The 23,412-nt window shown below is 47.3% G+C and overlaps 1 protein-coding gene across 1 annotated transcript in view; it reads right to left on the reverse strand.

Annotated features, from left to right (window-relative positions):
• Positions 1 to 23,412, reverse strand: part of PCSK6 (proprotein convertase subtilisin/kexin type 6) — a 178,546-nt gene that overhangs the window by 17,173 nt on the left and 137,961 nt on the right. The window contains exons 18-23 of the mRNA XM_040493412.1: positions 12,622 to 12,801; positions 12,417 to 12,455; positions 6,328 to 6,430; positions 5,172 to 5,368; positions 3,389 to 3,476; positions 471 to 475 (exon numbers count right to left, since the gene is read on the reverse strand). Coding sequence (XP_040349346.1) covers positions 471 to 475; positions 3,389 to 3,476; positions 5,172 to 5,368; positions 6,328 to 6,430; positions 12,417 to 12,455; positions 12,622 to 12,801 — 612 coding nt within the window. The remainder of the gene's footprint in view (positions 1 to 470; positions 476 to 3,388; positions 3,477 to 5,171; positions 5,369 to 6,327; positions 6,431 to 12,416; positions 12,456 to 12,621; positions 12,802 to 23,412) is intronic.

The raw sequence follows: 23,412 nt of genomic DNA on the forward strand, positions 1-23,412 counted from the left end.
GTCCTTTGGTTCAGGTCATGATCTCACAGTTTGTGGGTTCGAGCCCCACATGGGGCTCTGTGCTGACAGCTCAGAGCCTGGAGCCTGCTTTGGACTCTGTGTCTCCTTCTCTCTGCCCCTCCCCTGCTTACGCTCCCTCTCTATCTCTCAAAAATAAATAAACATAAAATTTTTTTTTTTAATTATGATTTGCCCTTAATCGCCTTTCATGAAAGGCAAAGGAAGTTGCTCTTTGTGTCACTTGAGGTTCCAAGCTAATGAAAGCAGGAAAAGGAGTCCTGCGGCCAGCTGGAGGGCCCCAGGAAGGGATGCCCTGGCCCTGGGAGCAAAGCCTCTGTGCCCAGGTGGCCAGCAGCCCCAGGCTTCATCCTCAGATCCCTGTGGACTTGGTCCTGGTGCAGGAGGCCAAGTTCTCAGGCTCTCTTGGGCTGTGATGACTTCTTTTCATTGACATTAATCAAACTCGAAACCAAACCTCAAGAGGAGAAATGGAGCACGTGTAGGTTACCCCTGGTGGCAGGCTGGCTGGCCCAAGCCTTCGGCAAAGTGTTAGCATTTATGATGTGTGAGCTGGGGTGGCAGTGGCAGGACAGATCCCAAAAGCTGGACCCACTGCTGCCTCTGCCTTGCTTGAAACCTTCGGTGCTTCACAATGACCTTGAAATAAAATTCACTCCTGGAGCCTCACATGCCCTGCCTGACGTGGTTCCTGCCTTCCTGTCTCACCTGGTGGGCGCCTGCCCTCACCTCTCTTGCCCATGCAGCCGAGTGTGTGGATTCTAGAGTGGTCTCTGGGGCTGGACTGCCCACTCCACGATCCTGCCTCTGGCACTTCCTAGCTGTGCAACCCTGGTCCCAGGCCAGCCGGCTAACCTCTCTGCACCTGTCTCCTTTCCTGTCCGCTGGGACAATCACGGCTCCCGCATTGTAAGGTTGTTTTGAGGACTCAGTGAGCAACTACTAGTGAATCACTGCAATGGTATCTGGCACACAGGGGTGTGTCTGCTACGGTGATTGCTTCCGCGTGCAAGATTACAGCGTTGGAGGCACATGTTGTAAGCTGTCTGCCACTAGACACACGGAAAGTGTGTCTGCAAGATCCAGAGAATCCTGCGTTTAGTGGGGAGAGGTCGGTGGGTCCGAGAGCCTCTTCTCATCGATGGTGGCTGCCCGCCCAGGGCTCCTCCTCATCATGGCTCCGGGGCCACCGAGACTGGCAGTTAAATCAAGTCTTCGATAACTGATGTTCCCCCTCGAACCCTTCCTGCATTTATCCCCCTAAAGAGATGGATGGCTGCGCGTCAGCGGCTCGGCTGCTCTCACTGCTTTAACCTGACAGCGATGATTTGAAGCCACAGCTTAAAAGGATATTGGGCAATAAAAGGAAGCTTTCTGTGGATTATGGCTGACGATGTTTTCCGAGTTTCTGTGTCTCTCTGAATGCTTGTGGTGGCTGGAACCGCTGCGTCTGGCTGTGTGGCTTCTGCCTGACAGGCATTTTCTGTCTGTGACACTATTCCTGACCTGAACAGCTGACATCCTTTCTCCCACTGGACCCACACGACACAGGAACCAGCTCCCTGGGACTCACCGGTGCTTCCGGGGTGGGAAACAGGCTACAGTGAGTTGGAACCACAGAGCCTCCCCCTGCTCCCGACACCTGAAGTCACCAGACTGGGGTTTGGGAGCCCAGGTGAAAGGTGCCATCACAGCTGCCCGTCCCAGGCCACCTGCTGTGGCCATCAGCTCAATGCCTCCTTTCCCCTTGGGGACCTACTTCCTTGACCACATCATCCTTTAACTGTTGATCCTGCCTTGTCCACCTAATGGGTTTAAATGACCGCAGGCGTGATGTGTGACTCTGATGGGTCCTGCTTCCTTTTCTTTTCCCAGACTCCTGGGTGTTTGGGCGGTGGGCCCTCTTCTCTCCTGATCTTCTTCTCTCTGAGCTGGCAGAGAAGGGCGGGCTCAGGGGAACCTCATGAAAGCAGCGACATCACGCTCCCTGGGGAAACAGTTTCTCTCCCCAGTGAGTAAATGGGAGCAGTAATATCACGGTCACAGATTGCTGTGAGGATTTAAATGAGGCAATATTGGTGAAAACACCTGGAACAGCGCTTGTTACAGGTTTTCATCACAACCTACTCCAAAGGCATTCCACCTCTACTGGTGAACTCCAGCCCTGGCTGGAACTGGGTGGAAGGGAGGCTGGGGTGGGGTAGGGGGGCTGCAGACCCTCTGGTACCTCACCATGAACGGGCCGTTCTCACCTGGACCAGCAGCATCTCATCATTTGGGAGCCTGCCCAGAGCTGCTGGACCAGGGTCTGCATTTTTTAAAAAAATGCTTTTATTTAGTTGTGAGAGAGAGGGTTGGGGAGGAGGGGCAGAGAGGGAGACAGAGTCCCAAGCGGGCTCTGAGCTGTTGGCCCAGAGTCCAATGCAGGGCTCGATGTCACAAACTGTGAGATCACGACCTGAGCTGAAATCAAGGGTGGGATGCTTAACTGGTTGAGCCACCCAGGAACCCCCAGGATCTGCATTTTAACAAGAATCCTGGGAATTTCCTTGCTCACACTGCAGCGGGGGTGCGGGGGGCGGGGAGCGCTGCTCTCACTGACTCTTCCATTTCTTCCTTAACATGTAGACCCTGGCTCTAGTCCCTGGACTATGGCAACGTTCAGAGAAGGTAGTTTCGAATAGAACGTTTCCTAAGCTCTAAACGGTAACTTAGAGGAACAGGTAATATATATTTGCTTTTGCATTAAATGCAATTTAGTTGCATTAAATGGGCTACACAAACATTCCCAAGTATTCTAATAAAAATCCTTAACCCAGTAAAAGGTTTTTAAAGCAGATGTGTACTGAGCTTGGTGGGACAGGGAACACCAGGAATCTAAAGAGCATTCCCAGGCAGCAAGCTCCCAGAGCTGGAAGGAGGTATCTGAGCTGGAAAAGAAGAGAGAGAAGGCAGAGGACGGAGAGGAGGGAGGCTGGGCTTCCCAATGCCCCACCTCCCCTCACGTGGACAGGAGGGACACGGGGGGGGGGGGGGGGGGGGGGGTTACTGGTGCCTAAAAACGGGAGCTCTGTCAGAATCTCACCTTTCCAGCAGCCAGCCCTGCTTTTTACGGTAGCATCGATTCCTGTGTTTATCAGTTCCCCAGTGCAGCATAAAGGATAGAGATTTTGCCTTGCCTGTCTTCTAACTTCCTATTTTAAACATCAATCTCCAAGTGGAATTCTGATTTCTACAGACTCAGAATCTTCACCCTGAAAGGCTTTGGGCCTCTGCTTTTCGGAAAAAGTTGCCCAAACTTGGTAAACCAAGAAAACGAAAAACAGCATAAACTCTTTGCCATTCTTCAGGTTTGAAGGGAGGGTTTTACCTGAATCCTTCTTTACAGACAGTACATTTCTCTGGTTCATCAACACACTTCCTACAGCTTGGGTGGCATTTAAGGCAATTTTTCTGACCTGGAGAAAAATGAGGAGAAGAGAAGGAGAAAAATAGATGTGAATCGAATCTGGGCAAAGAGGACTCTGGCATTTCAAAGCAGGGTTGCTGGCATAGCTCGTCACCGGTGTCAGCTTCCAGGAGGGATGATGGAGTAATAAAATAGCCAGGGCAGGCCCAGGTGTGGGATCAGAGGCCTCTCACCTCTCCTTTCTGGAGTAAATTAAAGTCCTTACACCATTCTGAGGCTTTGGAGTGGGCCCTTGGCAGAGGAGACATCGTCTGCTTCTGTTTATTTCAACAAGGACTAGAGCCAGTTCCTGGCTGACCAAGCTTGAGATTAATTAGGTGCCAGTCTTTATCTATCTCTATCTCTATCTCTATCTCTATCTCTATCTCTATCTCTGTCTCTATCTATATCATCTATATCTATCTTTATCTATGTATATATATAAGAAAGTGACAGGATGGAGCCTGAAGAGGCCTGGGAGCCCTGCTGGTGCCTTCACAGGGGACTTTATTGAAACTTGGCAGTTACGTACACCAAGAAATAAATCTATGATGCCCATCCCACCTCCTGGGGAAACGCTGGGTCTCCATGACTCCCATGTGCTTTTCCCTAAGTTATTATCTGGTCTTTCCCTCTGGCATCTCATCAACGCCACCTGGCGTTGTGCCTGGACACTAAGGGCTGCTTGCTGCCCTCTGTGCCTCCTCCTCAGGGCCCCGCACGTGGTATTACACACTCACTCAGACACACACAAACGCACGCACGCATGCACGTGTGCACGCGCAGCAGCAGCAGGTGTTCAGGGGAGATGCTGGGTCAGTAAGGGTGGCTGATTCTTGTCTTGGAAGCAGGGTGGGGATGAAGGAAACTCCACCCTGAAAGCAGGTCTGGCTGGCAGCCCAGGGCAGGTGTTTGTAAAGGCTGTGAAACACATCTTGCAAGACTATTTGTTTTTCCTCTAAAGAGATTCTGGTTATTCGATGGCTTTATTTGTCTTTAAAGATTTCCTGGCTCCTTCTCCATAGGAGGAACACTAATGCCGTCACAGGCTGGATCAATGAACACCCCTGCCTGGCAAGGGCCTCTGTGGGAAGGCTTCCACCTGCAAATTGCCAATGTCAAAACAGTAGCTTCTTTGAACTTGAGGACTATCCTCCATCAATTTAACCCAGACCCTGTCTTTTGTCTCTTCTGGGGCAAGGTGAGTTGGTGACACACTGGCATGGGTCACGAGCCCCAGATCCCCCCCCCCCCATCTGCAAGACCAGGAGAGCACCCCCACTCACTGCTGAGTTCAAGTTCCACCTGTGCCATTACTAGCTGTGAGCGTTTTGCCACCTCTCAGCTTTGTTTCCCCATCCTCAAGACCAGGAGAGCACCCCCATCTCTTAGGGGTGTGGTCACTACCTGTAAAATGGGCCACCAAGACTAACCCGTTTCTTCTGGGCCCAATTAACACTGGCCAGTAGGCTCCTCTGGGTTTTTGGAGGACTGAAAACCTTCTGCCCAAACTTGAATCCTGATTTCAGCTCAGCAGTTCTTCCGAGGAGGGGCTTTCCCCCAATTTTGACTACCCAGTCCATAAGCTGGTGCTGGATTCCCTGGGAAAATTCTCCCAGGAGAAGGGACCCCAGCCCTGAGCGGGGGTGAGGGGAGGGGGAGAGGGACTGACTCATCACTTCTACGCACACAGACATGCACTTACTTTCATCGGCATAAAATCCAGCAGGACAGAACGTCACACAGGTGTTCATCTCCTGATGGTGATAGAACCCACGGCGGCAGGACAGGCACTGGGTTGGGCTCCTGCCCGAGCAGGTCTCACACCCCTTGTAGCACCGGCGACAGCGTCTCGCTGCTGTGTCCCCAAAGTAGCCTGGAGGGCACGTGTTCACGCATTTCCTGTGGGAGCAGAAGCCACAGAGGGCCTTTGCAACTCAGCCCCGCATGGCCCTTGGAGCCTGCAGCACCGCCAGGTCCTGCTGAGGCAGGATAGCTAGCTGGGGAGCAAATCCCAGCCACCCCTCTGCACCCCCAGCTTAGCAAAACTCTCAGGGAGCCAAGGCCTGGGGGTGAAGGTTAAACCATTGATGCCCATCATCCTGGTGAACACAGCTGAGAGATTCCTAAGTACCCAGGAGAGGATCCAGGACTTGGACAAGAACCCAGGAATCCTTTGTTTCAAAGCCTCAGTGGCACCTGGATGATGGTATTCGACTTTTGGAATTTTGAGCTCTACCAGAATGTCACCGATGGTGCCCTTCGAGAGTTAGACTCACTGGACAATGCATAAAGGCATCAGGCTGGCTGCCTGTGTACTGTGCAGGGAACGTGTGGCTGTGTCTGGGAGCTCAAGCACACCAGGAGAGACACGCCCGCAGCCCTGCATGGCTGCACCATTGCCGGGGCCCCTGGTGGCCATGTGTCCCACCTTGTGTGGTTGCACCGCTGACTGGACACCTGGGGCTGGGAGCTCTCCAGGCACGGCCCACAGGGCTGACTTTCAGAACAGTGCTGGCCTCTAACATGGCATTTGTCTATAGTTCCCAAGTTGTCAGTCTTGGGATGCTCAGTCTGACCAATCTTTGTTTAACAAAATGGGTACAAAATGGTTTATAAGCACAGATACCACAATGACACAGCTTCTGATTTCATGAATTACTTTGTGATGAGGACCAGAAGTTACTAATACGTACGAAATTCCAAAGCAGTAAACCTCAATGTGATTTCCTTTTTGGGGTTTTACATTGATTCATAAGTAGGGTACTAGGCTGCCGGGGGCTGAGACGGCTTGAATCAGGTCACCTTAGCGGTATGTCGAGGAACTCCAGGACATGTGATCAGAAGTCCCAGCCCATTACCTGCTGGTCTTGGCACTCCCCAGGCTGAAGTGGACACAGTTCAAGCACTGGTCTGCATTGGGGCCATCACAGCCTTTGTCACCACACTCCGGATGGCACACACCTTAAAGACATAAGCATTTCCTTTCACCCAGAGAGATGCTTTGTCAACCAAATGCAGTCCCCTAAGACCCTGAGTCAGGTTGTCACAGCCTAGGTGGGTCGGGATTAGCTTCCCTAGAGAGTGGTGGATCTGCTGGGGCTGGCCGGCAGGACCTCAGCTGGACAGAGTGCCCACCCCATGGCAATCTGGCTACGGCTGAGAGCTGAGCCTAGCTCTCAAATGGGGCAGCCTGAGAAGGAAAACAGCCAGCAGTAGGTGGGGACCCAGACCCACAAAAAGACGAGCACTGTGAGATACCAGGAGAGAGGCTGGTGGTGCCTTCTTCGGGGCATTCCTCTGCAACAGGGTCATGATGCTGGCACCAGCCATCTCTCTAGATTCCTGACGTGAAGGACAAAGCAAGGCAGTATGGGGCATCAAAGGCATCAGGGAAACTGCTGCCAAGCGGTGAGGATCATGGAAAGGATGGGAGAGACGATTCACTACATGCACTGGTGGGAATAGGATAGATCTGCAAGCCCAGGACCGCTGTGTGGGGCTGTCCCGGGGCGGGGCTGAGCTGGGCTGGGCTGTTCCTGGGCGGGGCTGAGCTGGGTGGGGCTGTCCCTGGGTGGAGCTGGTCTGGGTGGGGCTGCCCCTGGGTGGGTATGGGTTGGGCTGGGCCTTTCTCTGCAAACCTTTTTGCTTCCCTCCTTCTCCTCCAAGTCCCCTGCCATCCCCAAATTCTGACTCTGGGGGCCTGTGTGTTGTTGGAAAAGTGTTGGAGAGAAATGTAGGGAGCTCAGTGGACTCTAGCAAGCCTCACTCTTGCAGGTGGTCTGCCCTGCAGGTGGGCCACACAGATGAGCCCAGTTAGAAATGTCTAGTGCCCTCAGGCCGGGGTGGGGCAGGTCCACAGATGTCCCCTTCGCCTGGCCTGAAGGACATGACCACATCATGCTGAAGACCAGCACTATGGTGGGACCGCCTGCCCGCCTCGTCCCTCACCCTCCTACTCTGGGCAATGGTTCCAGAAAACTGCCCCATGTGGGGAGGTGCCCAGTGGGGTATTACAAAGGCTTTAGAGTCTTTAGAAGAAAAAAGCCTTCTGTAAGGTTTGAGTTGTTGGAAGGGGTGGGGAGTGAGTTCAGAAGCAAAGAAGAGGTGATTTGCTGGCCACCAGCATTTCATGGGGATGCAGGCACAGACAAAAGTCCCCATTCTCTGTTGCCCACAATGGGTCTTTGCTGAGGTACACAAAGCCCTCTTCATTCGTCCTTAAAGGGCCTGCGGACCTTCCTAGTGTTAGACCCGGTTTATTTTGCTTCCCTCCCTGAAGGTTTACTGTTGTTGATATTTCCAAAGTTTTCATTGTGGGTCCCACTGTGAACCCCTTTCAAAGCTGAGCTTGTCCCTGGGAATACACTGGTCTGGGCTGGGGAGGGCTCTGCTGCGGGTAGAGTTCTAGTGCTCGGCCTGACATGCACAAAGCTTATCATGGAGGCTACCCTCACCCCGCCCCCTTCCCCAGCTCCAGACTGTCAGGCTATTTTGCAGTCAGTTCTCATTTGATTTGATTCTTGTCCACCTCATTCCGGGCCATTTTCAGATTTCCAAGCAAATCCTTGCTTCCTGGCACATTGTTTTTCAATTAGCCACTGCGCAGAAGACACCTATGAGTTTGGCCACTGGGCTCTGACCTTCCACCCAGCCCGAGTCGTGGGGGCCTCAGGATACACCACCATGAGGACCATCTGCCTTCTGTAGTGGTTTCTCCCCAAGGCCAATGGAGGCAGGAGGTCTGTCTTACCTGATAAAGTAAACAGTTTCTTTAATCTTAAGGAGGTTTGGGGGGGGGACAGGGAAGAGACAGACCAATTTCCCTACTCTCTCCCAGCACGGGACACAGAAGCTTCAAGAGGCTGGATCTGGACTAGGGTGTTTATTGCTATATTCCCAGCACCTAGAAAGGTGTCTGGCATAGGGCAGGTGCCAACTAAATATTTGCTGAGAAGCTGAAGGGTAGGAGAATGGATGAAAGAAATATGGGTGGAAATTGGGAAAGTGCAGGTAACCTCACCATCCACAAACAGAACAGTCTAGGACGTACCAAGAGAGGGACAGCCTTGGGAGAAGGCCTGGTTCATGGCATGTGGACTTCACCTTCCTCCTCCCTCCTGGGGCCTCTTTGTGGTGGAGAAGTTAGTTAATAACCCCAAGGGAGCTCCACACAAGGCTGGGGTCCCCCTAACAGTAACAGCAAAACCCCATCAGGGCATCTGGCTAACCAGCCGTGTCCAGCCCCAGTGAAGAGTGTGGTAAGATATTGTCCAAGGCAGGACGCTTAGATGAGCGTCTGTAAGCACCTCTCCTACAGCTGTCTACTTGAGTTGTCTCCAAAAGCCCAATGTCAAAATTCGCCTCTCGATGAATTGTTCTTGGATTAAATCTACCTGGTTGGTAGATTTACCACTTATCCTGCTTACTCCATCACTCCTAAGATTTTGTGTGTGTGTGTGTGTGTGTGTGTGTGTGTGTGTGTGTTTTCTGGTACAGCTGTAACACATTCTCTGGGTAAGCATATGTTATTTTTGTTGCCATTTGTATTTGTTTTTCCTCTTTCCTCAATTAGCATGAAAATTCTTCAAAGACCCACTGCCATCCTGTGTCATTTCCCAAGGTTCCAGATACAAGGGGGAGTGTGATTCATATGCTGACAGTCTGCCAACTCCCACCTACTGGGTGTTAGAATGACACAGGCTTATTTGAAATCTCTACCTTAAATCTTTTGTGGAGAAAATCCAGGATTAAAAAAACAACAACCCACAAACAGGGGCACCTGGGTGGCTCAGTTGGGTAAGCATCTGCAGAGCCTGCTTGGTATTCTCTCTCTCCCCCCCACCCCGCCCCTGCCTCTCCCCTGCTTGTATGCTTGCAAGTGCTCTCTCTCTCTCTCTCTCTCTCTCTCTTCTTCTCTCTCTCTCTCTCTCTCTCTCTCTCTCTCTCTCTCTCAAAATAAATAAATTAACTTAAAAAAATCCCCACAAACAAATGTTAGAAAGCAACTTGGGAATTCTCAATGGCCTTTGTCATAAGACGCTTAGACCAGTTTCTGAAGACGCTTAGATACTTAGGACTGCCTAAGTATCACGATCTTTCCCCTGCTGTTCATGCTGTCCAGGAAGAGTGTGCTGGCATGTCACTGGCACACCAGCAGACATGAAGTGGAGTGGCAGGGACAAAGGTGGCTGACTGCAGACGGGAGGTACGGAAGAGAATAACAGACCACTTTCACTGCAGGTCTGATCTCTTCCCTGATGGCTGTATTCTGCTGGGTGAGTGCTAATGTGCCCAAAGTCCATGACCTGACAATGTCCTGCACTGGGCATGCCACGTGTCCTGCGAATCAATTCCCCTGTGCCTGTTGAGCTGTCCTGGAATGCATCCAGGCAAAGGCTGCATGGGCTCTTGGCTTCCCTCAGTCCCGTGGGGCTGACCACACTGTCCTGCACTGACCTTAGCTTCCCTTCATCCTCATGACATTCTGTCCTTCCCTGGAGGCCACTCTCTCATAGCAGCCTGAGCACCACCCTATGTCCTGCCATCATCATCACACTACCTGGAGTCACCCAGGACAGCCACTGAGCATCCCCAGACCTGCTGAATCCACCTCTGAGGTGGGGCCCAGCCCTGGGCCTGCTCTTCAACCAAGCATCCTAGGTGGGTCCCTGGGGCAGCCTTGCTCTCTGCCATGTCTGGTGCTTGCTCTCCAGGGACCTCCCACTGCTCCTCAGCCACCAGGCGGCTCTGTCCCAGCAGTAGGCCATCGACCCCAGTTTCCCTGGTACCTCACCCAGCCCATGTGGCTACTGCCCCCCACTTCCTGCTGGACTCACCAGCCTCCCGATCTCCAAGCCCTCCTCTCTAAGTTGGATTTCCACATACTCTTTTACTTTGGGGACCCCAGACTCCACCACTACCTTGGACGCAGTGCTGTCCTGTGCCCCCTGCTGCTGACCCCTGGGACCACTGTTCCATCAGACCTCTCTACCCCTTCCTGACATGGTAACTGCTCTCTGGTGCACAGGGCCCAGGTGGAGTACCACCAGGCTGCACTCATCACCCCTGTGCACCTCTGCCCATGCCAGTTCTCCAAATTCTTAAGAACCTTCTTCCTAGTATGACCACCCCGGAAAATCCCTGCTTCAACCTGCTGCACCTCTGTGCTAAAACTGCAGAAAGCTGATAATAATCATGGGCCTACCTCAAAATCACCCTTCCCTCCACCCTGTCTCTTACCCTGAGTTTCTGCCCTGAGGCTTATCTGTGACTGAGCTTCTGGAAGAGGCATGGACAAGCCCTTGAAAGTGGAATCTTTTTTATTTTTTATATATTAAAAAAGATCTTTTTTAAGTTTATTTATTTGAGACAGGCAGAGACAACATGAGTGGGGGAGGGGTAGAGAGAGAGGGAGAGACAGAGAGAATCCCAAGCAGACTCTGCACTGTGAGCACACAGCCCAATGAGGGGCTTGAAATCATGAAATTGTGAGATCATGATCTAAGCTGAAGCTGAGAGTCAGACACTTAACCCACTGAGCCACCCAGGCGCCCCTTGACTATGGAATCTAACATGGCTGCTTCCTCCTCCCCCGCTCCTCCTCCTCCTTTTCCCCTCCTCTCCCATTGCCCTCCACATCACCCCACTCTTGCTCTCTCCCCATCTCTGTCTCTACCTGCTGTTACTGGCCTGCCCATCCCACTTGCCCCAAGATTGTAGGGACCTTCCCCGAGAGTCAGGAACACTTTCCATTCCCACAGAGACATCCTCTATCCATCTAGGCCATACTTGGGAAAGACTAAGTGACTTGGGCTACAGGGCAGTCATATTGTGAGATTCCAGGACAGTGTAAGGGTAGAATCAGTAGCAGATTTTAAGGAAAAAAAAAATCAGTCCTTTATTAATAATTACTGAATCTTGCCACCATTTATAAATCGCAGGTGGAAACAGAGCAGATTAATCCATACATAATTCAATGCTCCATTTTAAAGGAATGGTAGAAGAAATTTAAAATGGAATCAACCGTAATTTATGCTTGATATGTATCAGTGGAATTCTCCATTTTGTTACTTTTCTTTTTTCAGAAGCTATTAGATAATTCAAAACATCAATATCCTTAGATATCACCCATCATTTATCAAACAGCTGTAATATTTAGCTAAGCAAAATATGCCCAACCAGAAACACTCAGCTTCTCACAAATCACTGTGGGTTGGTGTAGAGGGAAAGGAACAGCTTTCTACCTAATATGCTAATCATGACTGCGCCCAGCCCAGAGGCTAGATATGCCGAAAGCCCTCTCCAGGCTGCTGCCTCCATGCGGGCGCTGGATGTCCAGAGCCAGGGGCACCTCCTACCTCCCAGCAATGGTATGGCTGGAGAAGAAGCATTTGCACGAGGCATCTTTACTTTCTGTGAGATTTTTTTGTTGTTGTTGTTTAAGTAGGCTCCACACCAATGCATGGCTTGAACTCATGACCCTGAGATCAAGACCTGAGCTAAGATCAAGAGTCGGATGCTCAACCGACGGAGCCACCCAGGTGCCTCTCCTGTGAGATTCTTAAGTTCCTTCCAGTGGCATCAGTTATCTACTGACATTGAGAGCTAAGACTCTCTCCTGGAGTCTTCATCCCAGCTCTCAAGGCCAGTCAAGACCAGCACTGTAAGTTCCTCTCCTGGCTATCTGGCTATGCTCATTCAACCCAACCTTTCTGGGCCCATTTCGACCCTCGTCCTTCCCACATTCTGGCCATAAGGACAGAAAGTGGATGGATTTGAGAGGGTCAGGAGGTTGAGGCATGAGACGTGGGACTCTGAAATAAGTGGGTGCCCCAGGAGGGGGCTCATTAACCAGGAGGCAAGTCCCAGTTCTGGTTGGGCATATAGAACCTTCTGTTTCCCAGCCTTGTAAGGTTGGAGAATACTTACTGGTTCGAAGCATACTTACTGGTCTGTAAGATATTAGGAGAGCCCTGGGTGGAAGGAGCTGTGTGGGTGTAAATTGCCATCATTATTACAACTTCCAGGAAGGGAGGAAGACCTACCATCACAATCCCCGCCTTTGCCAGGTATAGCCCCACGTTTTAAGAGCCAACAGTGGAAAACCAAAACTCGCTGAGGTTTGCCATCTCCCTCGGCTTTGGGTTCATTACCTGTGTAGTCTTCTTCGTCCTCAGGAACCTCGGCCTGGGGCGGTGACAGAGCGGCCTTGGGTGGCTCCAGCTCCGGGGTCGAAAGCTCCAGCATCCGAGAGCGAGACTGATGGGAAATGAAAGTGTTGTATGGGTGCTCCGCTGTGCCGTACAAGATGAGGCTCCATTCTTTCAATTTCCCTGGAAGACACCAAGCCCAGAGTTACCGGACAGCCATGAAACCTCCCTCAGGACTTTCTGATGGCCTGGCCCGAGGCCACCATCACTCACAGAAGAACCAGGCGCAGGGCTCCTCCTGGGGGCTCTTCACCCACCATCTAGTCACCGGAGAACCAAGGACGTGCCAACTGCCCAGGCCATGTTCTCTGTCCCCCAGTCTCACATGGCTCTGCTGATTGGCTTCCTTGCCCTCTTGGACTATCCAGTGGGTGGACCTGGGGCCTGGCCCTGAGCCTTTTCCCATTTGCTTCCAAATGTGAAAGCTGGATTCCATATACCGAGGAGTCCTGCTATTTGCATCCTTGACCCTGGATCACACGAAGATTGGTCTTGGGATCCTTCCTATGTAGCCCGCCAAGGTGGGTGGGAAGTGTGGTAGGGTGGGAATAGCAGTGCAAACCCAAATGTCCCCAGATGCTGGGTGTAGAGAGGATGTCTTCAAAAATGGCAGGATAGGGGCACCTGGGTGGTTCAGTCAGTTGGGCATCTAACTCTTGATTTTGGCTTGGGTCACGATCTCTCGGTCCGTAAGTTCAACCCCCACTTGAGGCTCTGTGCTGGCAGTGTGGAGCCTGCTTGGGATTCTCTCTCTCTGCCCCTCCCCTGCTCATGCTTGCGCACTTTCTCTCTCTTCTCTTTCTCAAAATAAATAAACTTAAAAAAAAAAAAGCCAGGATGAATGGCACAGAGGATGGATTGTGCATGGGGAAGTGAGAAGCTTGGGGAGGAGGGGTAAGGGCAGTGTGCCCAGCCATGAGTGAACAGGGGTGGGGACCCCACCGTCTACTTCCATGTGGGAATGATGGCCCATGCTGCTAGGTCTTCCCAGGTGTACAGAGAAGTGGAAATCTGGCCTGCAATTTGTAGGTGAAATCCCTGATCTCATAAAACACAGTAGAAGCCAAGTTAGATATGCCTGGGGCTGGCCCAGCTACACGCACCACGGGTCTGAGCTTCCCTTCCTAACTATGTGTTCCCAGCATTCAGGGAGGTGAGACCATATTGAGGAGGTCATTGCTGTTATTCTTGTGCAAATGAGAGGCCAAGGTCCAATGTGGCCAGCAGGGGACACACTGTTCATGCTGAAGGACTCACTGCCTCTCCACCCCAGCAACCATGTAGCTGTGAGCCACCTCAATGAACCCTCATGACAGGCCATGGTGACCCAAGCTAGGGACAGTGTCTTTGCCAGCTTCGCATCTGTGTCACCTGGGAAAAATCTCTGGCTTCCTCTTCATTTTCTATCATTGGGTTTCTTGGCAATCGGAATGCTTTAGGTGACGGGAATTATTGCTCTGATTAGTCCCTAAGTGATTTGTGTTTTTATTGTCACTTCTGTTCACACTATTCCACTTCTTTCCTCTGAAAGGCAGGCCATCTGTCTTTAGATATCTGTCTATACACTATTTTTGCCACATGGTCAGCTCTGCCGGTATAACTTTATCTTTTATTCCAGTTCCAGGAATCCCTTGGACTCCCTAAATTCTACAACACGGGCTCCTGCTTGTCCACATACCCCAGAAGCCTGTGGGCTAAAACCCATACTGTCCTAGGAGGACAGAGGCAGGACTGGCTTGCAAATACCAGGCCACACTTAAAACTTACTGTGTTGTACCCCCCCTTTTTTTTTTTAAATTTTTTAATGTTTAATTATTTTTGAGAGAGAGACAGAGTGCAAGCAGGGGAGGGGCAGAGAGAGAGGGAAACACAGAATCTGAAGCAGGCTCTAGGCTCTGAGGTTTCTGCACAGAGCCCGACACGGGGCTCAACCCCATCAATGGTGAGATCGTGACCTGAGCAGACTTAATGGACTGAGCCACCCAGGTGCCCCTTATTGTGCTCTTCTAAATGGTGTCTGATTTTGATTCAGTTACACAATGTGGCACAGAGCCACACTCTAGCCAACCAAGGTCCCAGGCCCTGAAAGCCTGCAGCCCTCAAGCTGTTCCAAGTCAGGCCCCACGTCACCTGGGCCTTTCCCGGCCTGGCCAGGGCTAGAGGATGCAGGTCCTTGAATTTGCAAAAATATTCCTGAGCTATTTCCCAGTACATGGACTTCCAAAGGGCCTGGTTCTTTTAGACACTCCGTGACCATTTCCCTAACACCATGAGAAGCACTTCACCCGGGTGCAGGTGCAGAAAACACAGTCCCTGATTATGAACTGTCATCTGTTCTCAACTTCTGAAGACCAAATTAGAGCCAGATTTCAAAACCACAGAGGAGCCGGGCACGTTAACTGCAGGGTGAGGAACCGATTAAGGGGGAGCACGAGGACCACACGACAGGGAACAAGGCTCTGTAAGCTGTCATTTGAGTCAAGACCTGTTTCCGCCCTGTATCGTGTCTCCCAAAACACCCACGAAAGCCCTCACCACTAAAATTAGACTCGTATTTTCAGATAGGGCTTTGGTAGGACAAACAAAAGAGGCTGCTCTGAGCTCAGGATCAGCAAGCACCCAGCGGAGGGAGGGGGAGCAGGAGGAATTCAAAGAAACCAAGACAGTAGATCCTCAAAGTTCTCAGCACAAGGAGAAAAATCATTTGTGTGTGTGTGTGTGTGTGTGTGTGTGTATGAGACAATGGATATTGACTCACTTATTGTGGTAACTACACACAATCTAGGTAAGTCAGGTCATTATGCTATACATCATAAACTTCTTCTTCTTTTTTTAAAATAGTTTCTTTTCGGGAAGCCTGGGTGGCTCAGTCGGTTGAGCGACGAACTTCGGCTCAGGTCATGATCTCACGGTTTGTGAGTTCAAGCCCCGTGTCGGGCTCTGTGTTGACAGCTCGGAGCCTGGAGCCTGCTTCTGATTCTCTCTGCCCCTCCCCCACTCATGCTCTGTCTCTGTCTCAGAAGTAAATAAACATAAAATTTTTTTTTAAAATAGTTTCTTTTCTTTTTTTTTTTTTAATGTTTATTCATTTGGGGGGGAGGGGCAATGAGAGAGAGGGGGACAGAGTTTCCGCAGAGGGCTCTGTGCTGACAGCAGAGAGCCGATGCTGGGCTTGAATTCATTGTGCAAGATCCTGTCAGACCCTTAACCGAATGAGCCACCCAGGTACCCCTGTACATCATAAACTTCTACAATGCTGAGTGCCAGTCATATCTCAATAAAACTGAAAGGAAAAAAAAATATTAAGAAACCAGCAGGAGGAGCTGTCTTGGGATGGTAGGAGGGGAGGCTGCAGTTCAGGAACAGGAAAGAGACTTCATTTTTACTGTATTCCCTTAGGGACTGTCGGATTTTTGTTCTGTTTTGTTTTTAAGCCACAGCATATGTTACCTTTCAGATATATAATTAAAAATTTGTTTTTTAATGTTTATTTATTTTTGAGAGAGAGACACACACATAATCCAAAGCAGGCTCCAGGCTCTGAGCTGGCAGCACAGGGGCTTGAATCTACAAACTGTGAGATCATGACCTGAGCCGAAGTTGGATGCTTAACCGACTGAGCCACGCAGGTGACCCTCACATATACAATTTGAGAAGAAATCTAAGTTTAATGAAAAAAAGGGGGAGGTTGTATACTTAAAGAAAAAACATTAAAAAAACGGGATACTTGGGGCTTTGGGTTTATGTTTCTGAATAAGTAATAAATATGAATGAATATGAATAGCTAAAAATCCAAAAGTATAAAAGGGAATATGGTGGAAGTCTTCCTCTAGCCCTGTCCCCTGGCCACCATCTTTCTCATCACAAGTGACCCCATTACTTGTTTCTTATGTACCCTTCCAGAAGCATTTTATTCTTTTTATTCTTTACCAAGCAGATATGAGCATATATATTTTGTCCTGTCCCCTTTATCAACACACCTGCTACACCTTCTGAACCTTGCTTCTTCCATTAGCAAGGCATCTCGATGACCTTCCCATCCCTGCAGCAGAGAGACGTTGAATCATTTAACAGTCTCCTATTGGTGGGCATTTAGGTTGTTTCCAATTTGCAATTATGAACAGTGCTATAACTTGGTCACATGAGGAGGGGCCCGGAGAAGTAGAAAGAGGTCCTAGTGTGTGGCCCGGTCCCCAGTGTCAGCTCCCTCCACGCTAACCATCCCCAGAGTCTGCCCTCGCTCTGGGGGAGATGAGACATGTGAATGTGGAAGAACCACAGAAAAGTAGAAGGAGAACATAGCTGGGGCTACCCCAGACCAGGACTGGGTCCACACTCGACAGAACTGCCGTCCAGGGGCAGGATGATTGAAAAACGTTGGCCTGCTTTGGACAAAGCATTTAGCCAGAATGTATTATTTACTATTCAGGACACTCAGCATGCCTGTTCAAGTTTACTGGGACAAAAACCAAGCAGTTCCATTAATTCCTTAATTTCCAGCAGGGAGGTCTTAAAAGACATCCAAATCCAAATTCTTTGGTTTTTCTTTCCATCAGCCTCCTGAGATTGTAAAGAAAGAACAACAAATCCACCTGCTTAGCTGCTTGGGGCCAGCACTGTCAGGACTCTGCCTCCAGATGTCACCAGCAAAGCCCAGGCAACAGTAATTGTGTCCCAGGCACACGATAATCCTGGCTAATGCCAATAAATGGCTTTATCATCATTCACTATCTTCAGTGCAGCATTTCCCCTTGATGAATTGAATTGGTAATGAACAAACAGGATTATTCCTATTATTCAAAGGAAGAACCAGAATTAAGGAAGACTACGGTTGAATTTGCCAATAGGAAAGTACCAGCAGTAATAAAGCTTTTCTTTGCCTCATATTTTGAGTGAAGCATTAAAAATCTTTGAGAGGGGAATTTACAATTGGAGACAAAGAGGGTAGAAGTGGGGGAAAGTTTTTGTTAGGCTAAGAACTCTGAGCTAATACTTTTGAATTCTTGGGTTTTCTTTGGGCATAAGAAGTTATTAACAATAAAGAATTTATTAATCCTCCCCCGCCCTTATATTGAAAACATGCAGGGAGAAATTCTTTAGTCAAAACATAGTAAAGAAAGAGAGACCTAAAAAAAAAAAAAATTAAGAAAGAAATACATTTCAGTCTCTGCCCTCCCTCCAGCCCCAACCCAGTGGAAGTTTTTTCCACATAAGGGCCAGTGAACCTGACTTACAAAGTTTATGAAGTTTAATGAAGAGGTTTTGGTGGAAGGAATAAAAAAGGCTCACCTCCATCTGTTTATAAAAATATACAAAAACACTTTAAAGGGAGGATTTTATGGTATGTGGATTATAGTTCACTATATTTCAATAAAGCTATTATATGAAATACTGTATATATATATATATATATATATATGTATACACACACACATACACACGTGTGTATTATAGATAGAAAGAAACCCCAACATTTACTCAATAAATTTAACACATAATTAAAAATGCACTTTAAATCCACATTATGGCAACTAAGAGGGAGGAGAATAAAGGGAATTTAGGAAACAACGTGGAAAAGACAAGGAAGAGTGTCCACACATGTGGGCCACCATGTGTGCGCATGTAGGCGCACACACACGCACACCTGTGCATGTTTCCCTCAGAGCCCAGTGCAAGACAGGGGGGATGAGAGAATCTTCCCTACAATCTTGTAGTCATAAAAACCATTAAAGATGGTGTTTTCAGTACCCGGAAAAGGATCTAAGAATCCTAAGTGCTAGTGTTCATTTAGGTGAAGGTAGAACAAGTACGAATTCAGTAAAGAACAATAGTGGTCCTGTACGGCAATGCACAAAATAGCATTTTCCTTAATGGCACCCTAAGGTTAGGTAGGATACCATCTTTTTAACGTTTTTTTTTTTTTTTTTTTTTTTTTTGCTTTTTTCAAAGTAATGAATTCACAGTTTGAAAAGTCAAGCAATGGTACACAGTCTAGACCAATGGTACACAGTCTAGTCTTTCTGTTACTGCCCCCTCCCTCTCTGAGTCCTTTTTTGGGACACGGTATCTTTTCACACTCAGAGCGTCTATTCTAGCACTTAGTACCTCATTGCTTGATTAAATGTGTGTATGCTATGTCCTGGTTTCTCATTTTTTTTTTAAGTTCATTTATTTATTTTGAGAGAGAAAGAGAGAAAGAGAGAGGGAAGAGAATCCAACAGGATGCACACTGTCAGTGGAGAGCCCAATGCGAAGCTCCATCTCACGAATGTCAGATCAAGACCTGAGCTGAAATCAAGAGTCAGATGCTTAACCAACTGAGCCACCCGGCGCCCTTGGTTTCTCAGTTTTAGACACCATCCAGTGACATCCTACCTAGGATATGGAGAAGAAGCCCCACTTTCACGCCATCCCTCATATACTCACATCCTTCCCCATATACCCAACACTCTGTTGACATGATTTCTTACTGGGTCAGTATTCAGTGTCTTCTCCCCCACCTTCCTCCCATTTCATTTTGTGGGAGATTTCCTCAGGGCTTCTAACCTATCTATTGACTTCCTAAGTTTTGCTCATGCTTAAAATTTTCAAAGTATTTATCTGGTTCTCCCAATGTTCTTTTTTTATAATACAGAATCCTGTTCTTGGTTTATAGATGAAATATTTTCTCTTCTCTTCCCTGAGGACACCTATGAGATAACGGAATTTATATATTGGTCTCTGCCCTAGTTCCTGGTACAGAGCTCCTGAGACCCTTGTTATTTCCAAAGTGATAAGGACAATAGGAACATCTCTTGTTAAAACATTTGTCTTTGACCCTGTCCCTAACGCAGGACTCCTAAACCCTTGCAAACTCCTAAGTGATAATAAGGAGCATCCTTTGTTCTCTGGAAGTGACTCTGGGCGAGCTCCTGGTTGGGGGTTGGTCACCAAAAAGACTAAACTAAGGTTAGTAGCTTGGAATCTTCAGCCCTGCCCCCAACTTCTCTAGGGAGGGGCTAAAAATAAAGATAGTAACGGACTATGCCTATATGAGAAATCCTCCTTAATATCCCAACAGTATATGGTTTGGTGAACTTCTAGGTCGGCAAACACACACCAGGAGAATGGCGCACCCCAACTCTGCACAGATGGAAGCTCCTACTCTCAGGGCCCTGCCAGACCTTGCCTTGTGTATCTCTTCATCTGGCTATTTATCTGTATCCTTTACCATTTCCTTTAACAAACGGATAAGTGTAAGTAAGAGCTTCCCTGAGTTTTGGGAGTCATTCTCCCAAATTAAATGCATCCCAAGAGAATGTCTTTAGAGCACCCATCTCTGGCTGGTAGGTCAAAAGCACAGGTGGTAACCCAGACTTGTTACTGGCTTCTGAAGTGTATGTGAGTGTGTAAGGGGGAGCCAGGGGCAGTTTTGTGGGACTGAGCCCTTAAGCTGTGGGATCTAACGCTATCTCTGATGGTGTCAGAACCAAGTTAAATTGTAGGACGTCCAACTGGTGTGACTGAGAATTGCTTGTTGTGGGGGAAAAAAACACACATTTGGTGACCAGAGGTGTCAGAGGTGAAGTGTTTTGTGTGAATAGTAGACACACAGGAGGAACACAGACTAGGGAATAACTGGTGTTCTCCCTACACAGGGGAACTAAATTTTTCTATTTTGTAATACCAGTTAAAGTCAGTTGAGTGTGTGACTTTGGCTCAGGGCATCACTGTTCATGAGTTCAAGCCCCAAATCAGGCTTGCTGCTGTCAGTGTGGAGCCTACTTAGGATTCTCTCTCTCCCTCTCTCTCTCTCTGCCCCTCCCAGGCTAGCACTCTCTCTCTTAAAAATAAGATAAACATTAAAAAAAAAAACAATTATAGTTTTTCTGAAGTTTTCTGCCTTGCTCCTTCCCCTCCAAGTTTCTTCTCTGTTCGAGTTTGTTTCTGTTTTAATGTCAGATAATTTCCTCAAATGTCTGGTGGTCCTTGTACTGAGGTGTGCCTCAGTAGTGAGGCACTACAAAGCTGATTGACAGTTCTGTGTGCTGGAATATGGAAACGTATTTTTTTGTTTGTTTATTCACTTTGTACACGGCCAACTTGCTGGCTTGTGCAATATGAGAAAGGAAATGCCATCACAGTGTATGAGGTGGCTCAGATGTACACAACATTTACATAGTAAATGTGAACACTTCCCATCAGAAACAATGGAGGTCAGAGCAAAGCATATCTTTACACTGCTGAAATTAAAAAAAAAAAAAAAACACTGCTGACTCAGAATTCCATAAAATGAAAATACTATTTACAACTAGGTGGATACATGGAAACATCACAATGATTTCCTCAAAGCACCAAGTCAATGTGTCAACAAAGGAGCAAACACACACATTTTTCAAAACAAACAAAATTGGTTGAAATAAAGACTTTTTTTGAAATAAACCTAAGCTGAGCAAACTCATGGCCAGCAGGCCAACATGATAAGAAATGATAAAGGAAATTCTTCAGGCAGAAGGAAAATGATACCAGATAAAAAACTGTATCTATAGGAAAGAATAAAGAACACCAGAAATGGTAAGTATGTGGATAAACAAAAAGAGTAGCTTTTTTCCTTCTCTTACTTTCTTTTTTTAAAAATGGTTATTAAAAAAATTTTCAATGTTTATTTCTGAGAGAGAGAGAACGAGCAGGGGAAGTGCAGAAAGAGAGAGGGAGACACAAAATCCAAAGCAGGTTCCAGGTTCTGAACTGTCAGCACAGAGCCTGATGCGAGGCTCAAACTCATGGACAGTTGTGATCATGACCTGAACCGAAGTCGGACACTTAACCAACTGAGTTACCCAGGCGACCCCTTCTCTTACTTTCTTTAAAAGACAAAGACCGCGTAAAGCAAAAATATCACTGTCTGATGGAGTTGGTAATATAGAGAGAAGTAAAATATATGACATAATTATAGCACAAAGTGGGGAGTGGGAGAATAGAATGACACTGTCGTTAGGCTCTTAAATTTGTGAAGGGTGAAGTCCGTGCGATATTAATTCTAAGTAAACTGTAATATATTAAGGCTACATATCGTAATCCTTAGAGTGAACACACAAATATTGCTAAAAAGCCAAAAAGGAAATAAATGTAATATTCAAAATTATTTAATACCCTCCCTCCCAAAAAAAGGCACAAGAAGAGAAACCTTTTTAATATTGTTGGATTTAGTTTGTTAACATGGGGCTTGGAATTTTCGTATTAATGCTCCTGAGTGAGACTGGCTGAAAATTCTCCATTCTCATACTGTGCTGTTGGGATTTGGCACCAAGGATATACAGGTTTCATTAAACCACTGGGGATCATTTCCCCTTTTTCAACTGTCTCAAAGAGTTTACAGAATATTGATATTATTTCTTCCATTTGAATGTTTAGTAGAATTTGCCAGTTCATCTATCTGGTGAATTGTTATCCTTGAGTTTTCTTTTCTTTTTTTTTAAATTAATTTTTTTTAATGTATATTTAGTTTTGAGAGAGAGAGAGTGAACAGGGGAGGAGCAGAGAGAGAGGGAGACACAGAATTTGAAGCAGGCTCCAGGCTCTGAGCTGTCAGCACAGAGCCCAACGCCAGGCTTGAATCCACAAATCGCGAGCGTAAAATCATGACCTGAGCCAAAGTCGGACACTTAACCAACTGAGACAACCGAGTTTTCTTTTAAATTATATAATCAATTTAATAGGATAGTTTCAATCTTTATTTTTTTCTTGTGTCAATTTTACTAAGTTGTATTTTTTTCTTGGAATTTGCTCATTCCACTTAAAATTTCTTTTCTTTCTTTTTTTCTTTTGGTCACAAGTTTATCATACCTTCTTACAACAATTTTAACATATACAGGATTTATAATAATGTTCCTCATTTTCATTCCGGAAATGATATAGTCTCAGTTTTTTCCTTGACTGATCCTCCTAGAGGTTTATCAATTTTATTCATCTCCTCAAAAAACTAACTTATGGTTTTCTTGATTCTCTCTTTCATACTTTTGTTTTCTAGTTCCTGCTATTAAAGTTTTGTTTTCTAATTCCTGCTATTAAAAAAATTCTTTCTTTCCTATTTCTTTGCATTGATGTTTTTGGTCTTTCTCTACCATCTCAAGCTGGATGTTTAGCACATTCATTTGTAGCCTTTTGTCTTTCCTAATGCATAAATTTCCCTCACTCCACAACTTTCCTGGCATTCCACTTGTTGGGATATGTACTATTTTTATTATCATGTAGTTCTATATATTTTCTAATTTACATTATAATCTTTTTCTTTTGACACATGGGTTATTCGGAAGCATTTTTCAATTTTCAAATGTATGGGCTTTTTCTAAGTCATCTTTTTCTTTTGATTTTTAACTTAAGTGTAATGTCAGAGAACAGGGTTTATATGCTACCAATCCTTAGAAACATGCTGAAGCTTGCCAACCAGCCCCACTACGTGGCTGATTTTCATAAATATTCCATTTATGCTTGAAAAGAAATTTTATTCTTCAGTTGGTGGGTATAGACCCACCAATAGACCCATTAGACAGACCCATTAGATATAACTTGTCAGTTGTGATGTTTGAATCCTATATTCTTGAATCCTGTTTTATCTATCAAATATATTCGAGCATGTTAAATCTCCTACTTAGTGTGTGTTTGTCTTTTTCCCTTTGTACTTGTAACAGTTTTTTGCTTTCTATGTTTTGAGGCCGTGTTAGAACTGAACCAAATCTTTTATCAATGTGTGGT

This window comes from Herpailurus yagouaroundi, unplaced genomic scaffold (genome assembly GCF_014898765.1).
Source record: "Herpailurus yagouaroundi ecotype Mexico unplaced genomic scaffold, PumYag 185, whole genome shotgun sequence".
Taxonomy (NCBI): Eukaryota; Metazoa; Chordata; class Mammalia; order Carnivora; family Felidae; genus Herpailurus; species Herpailurus yagouaroundi.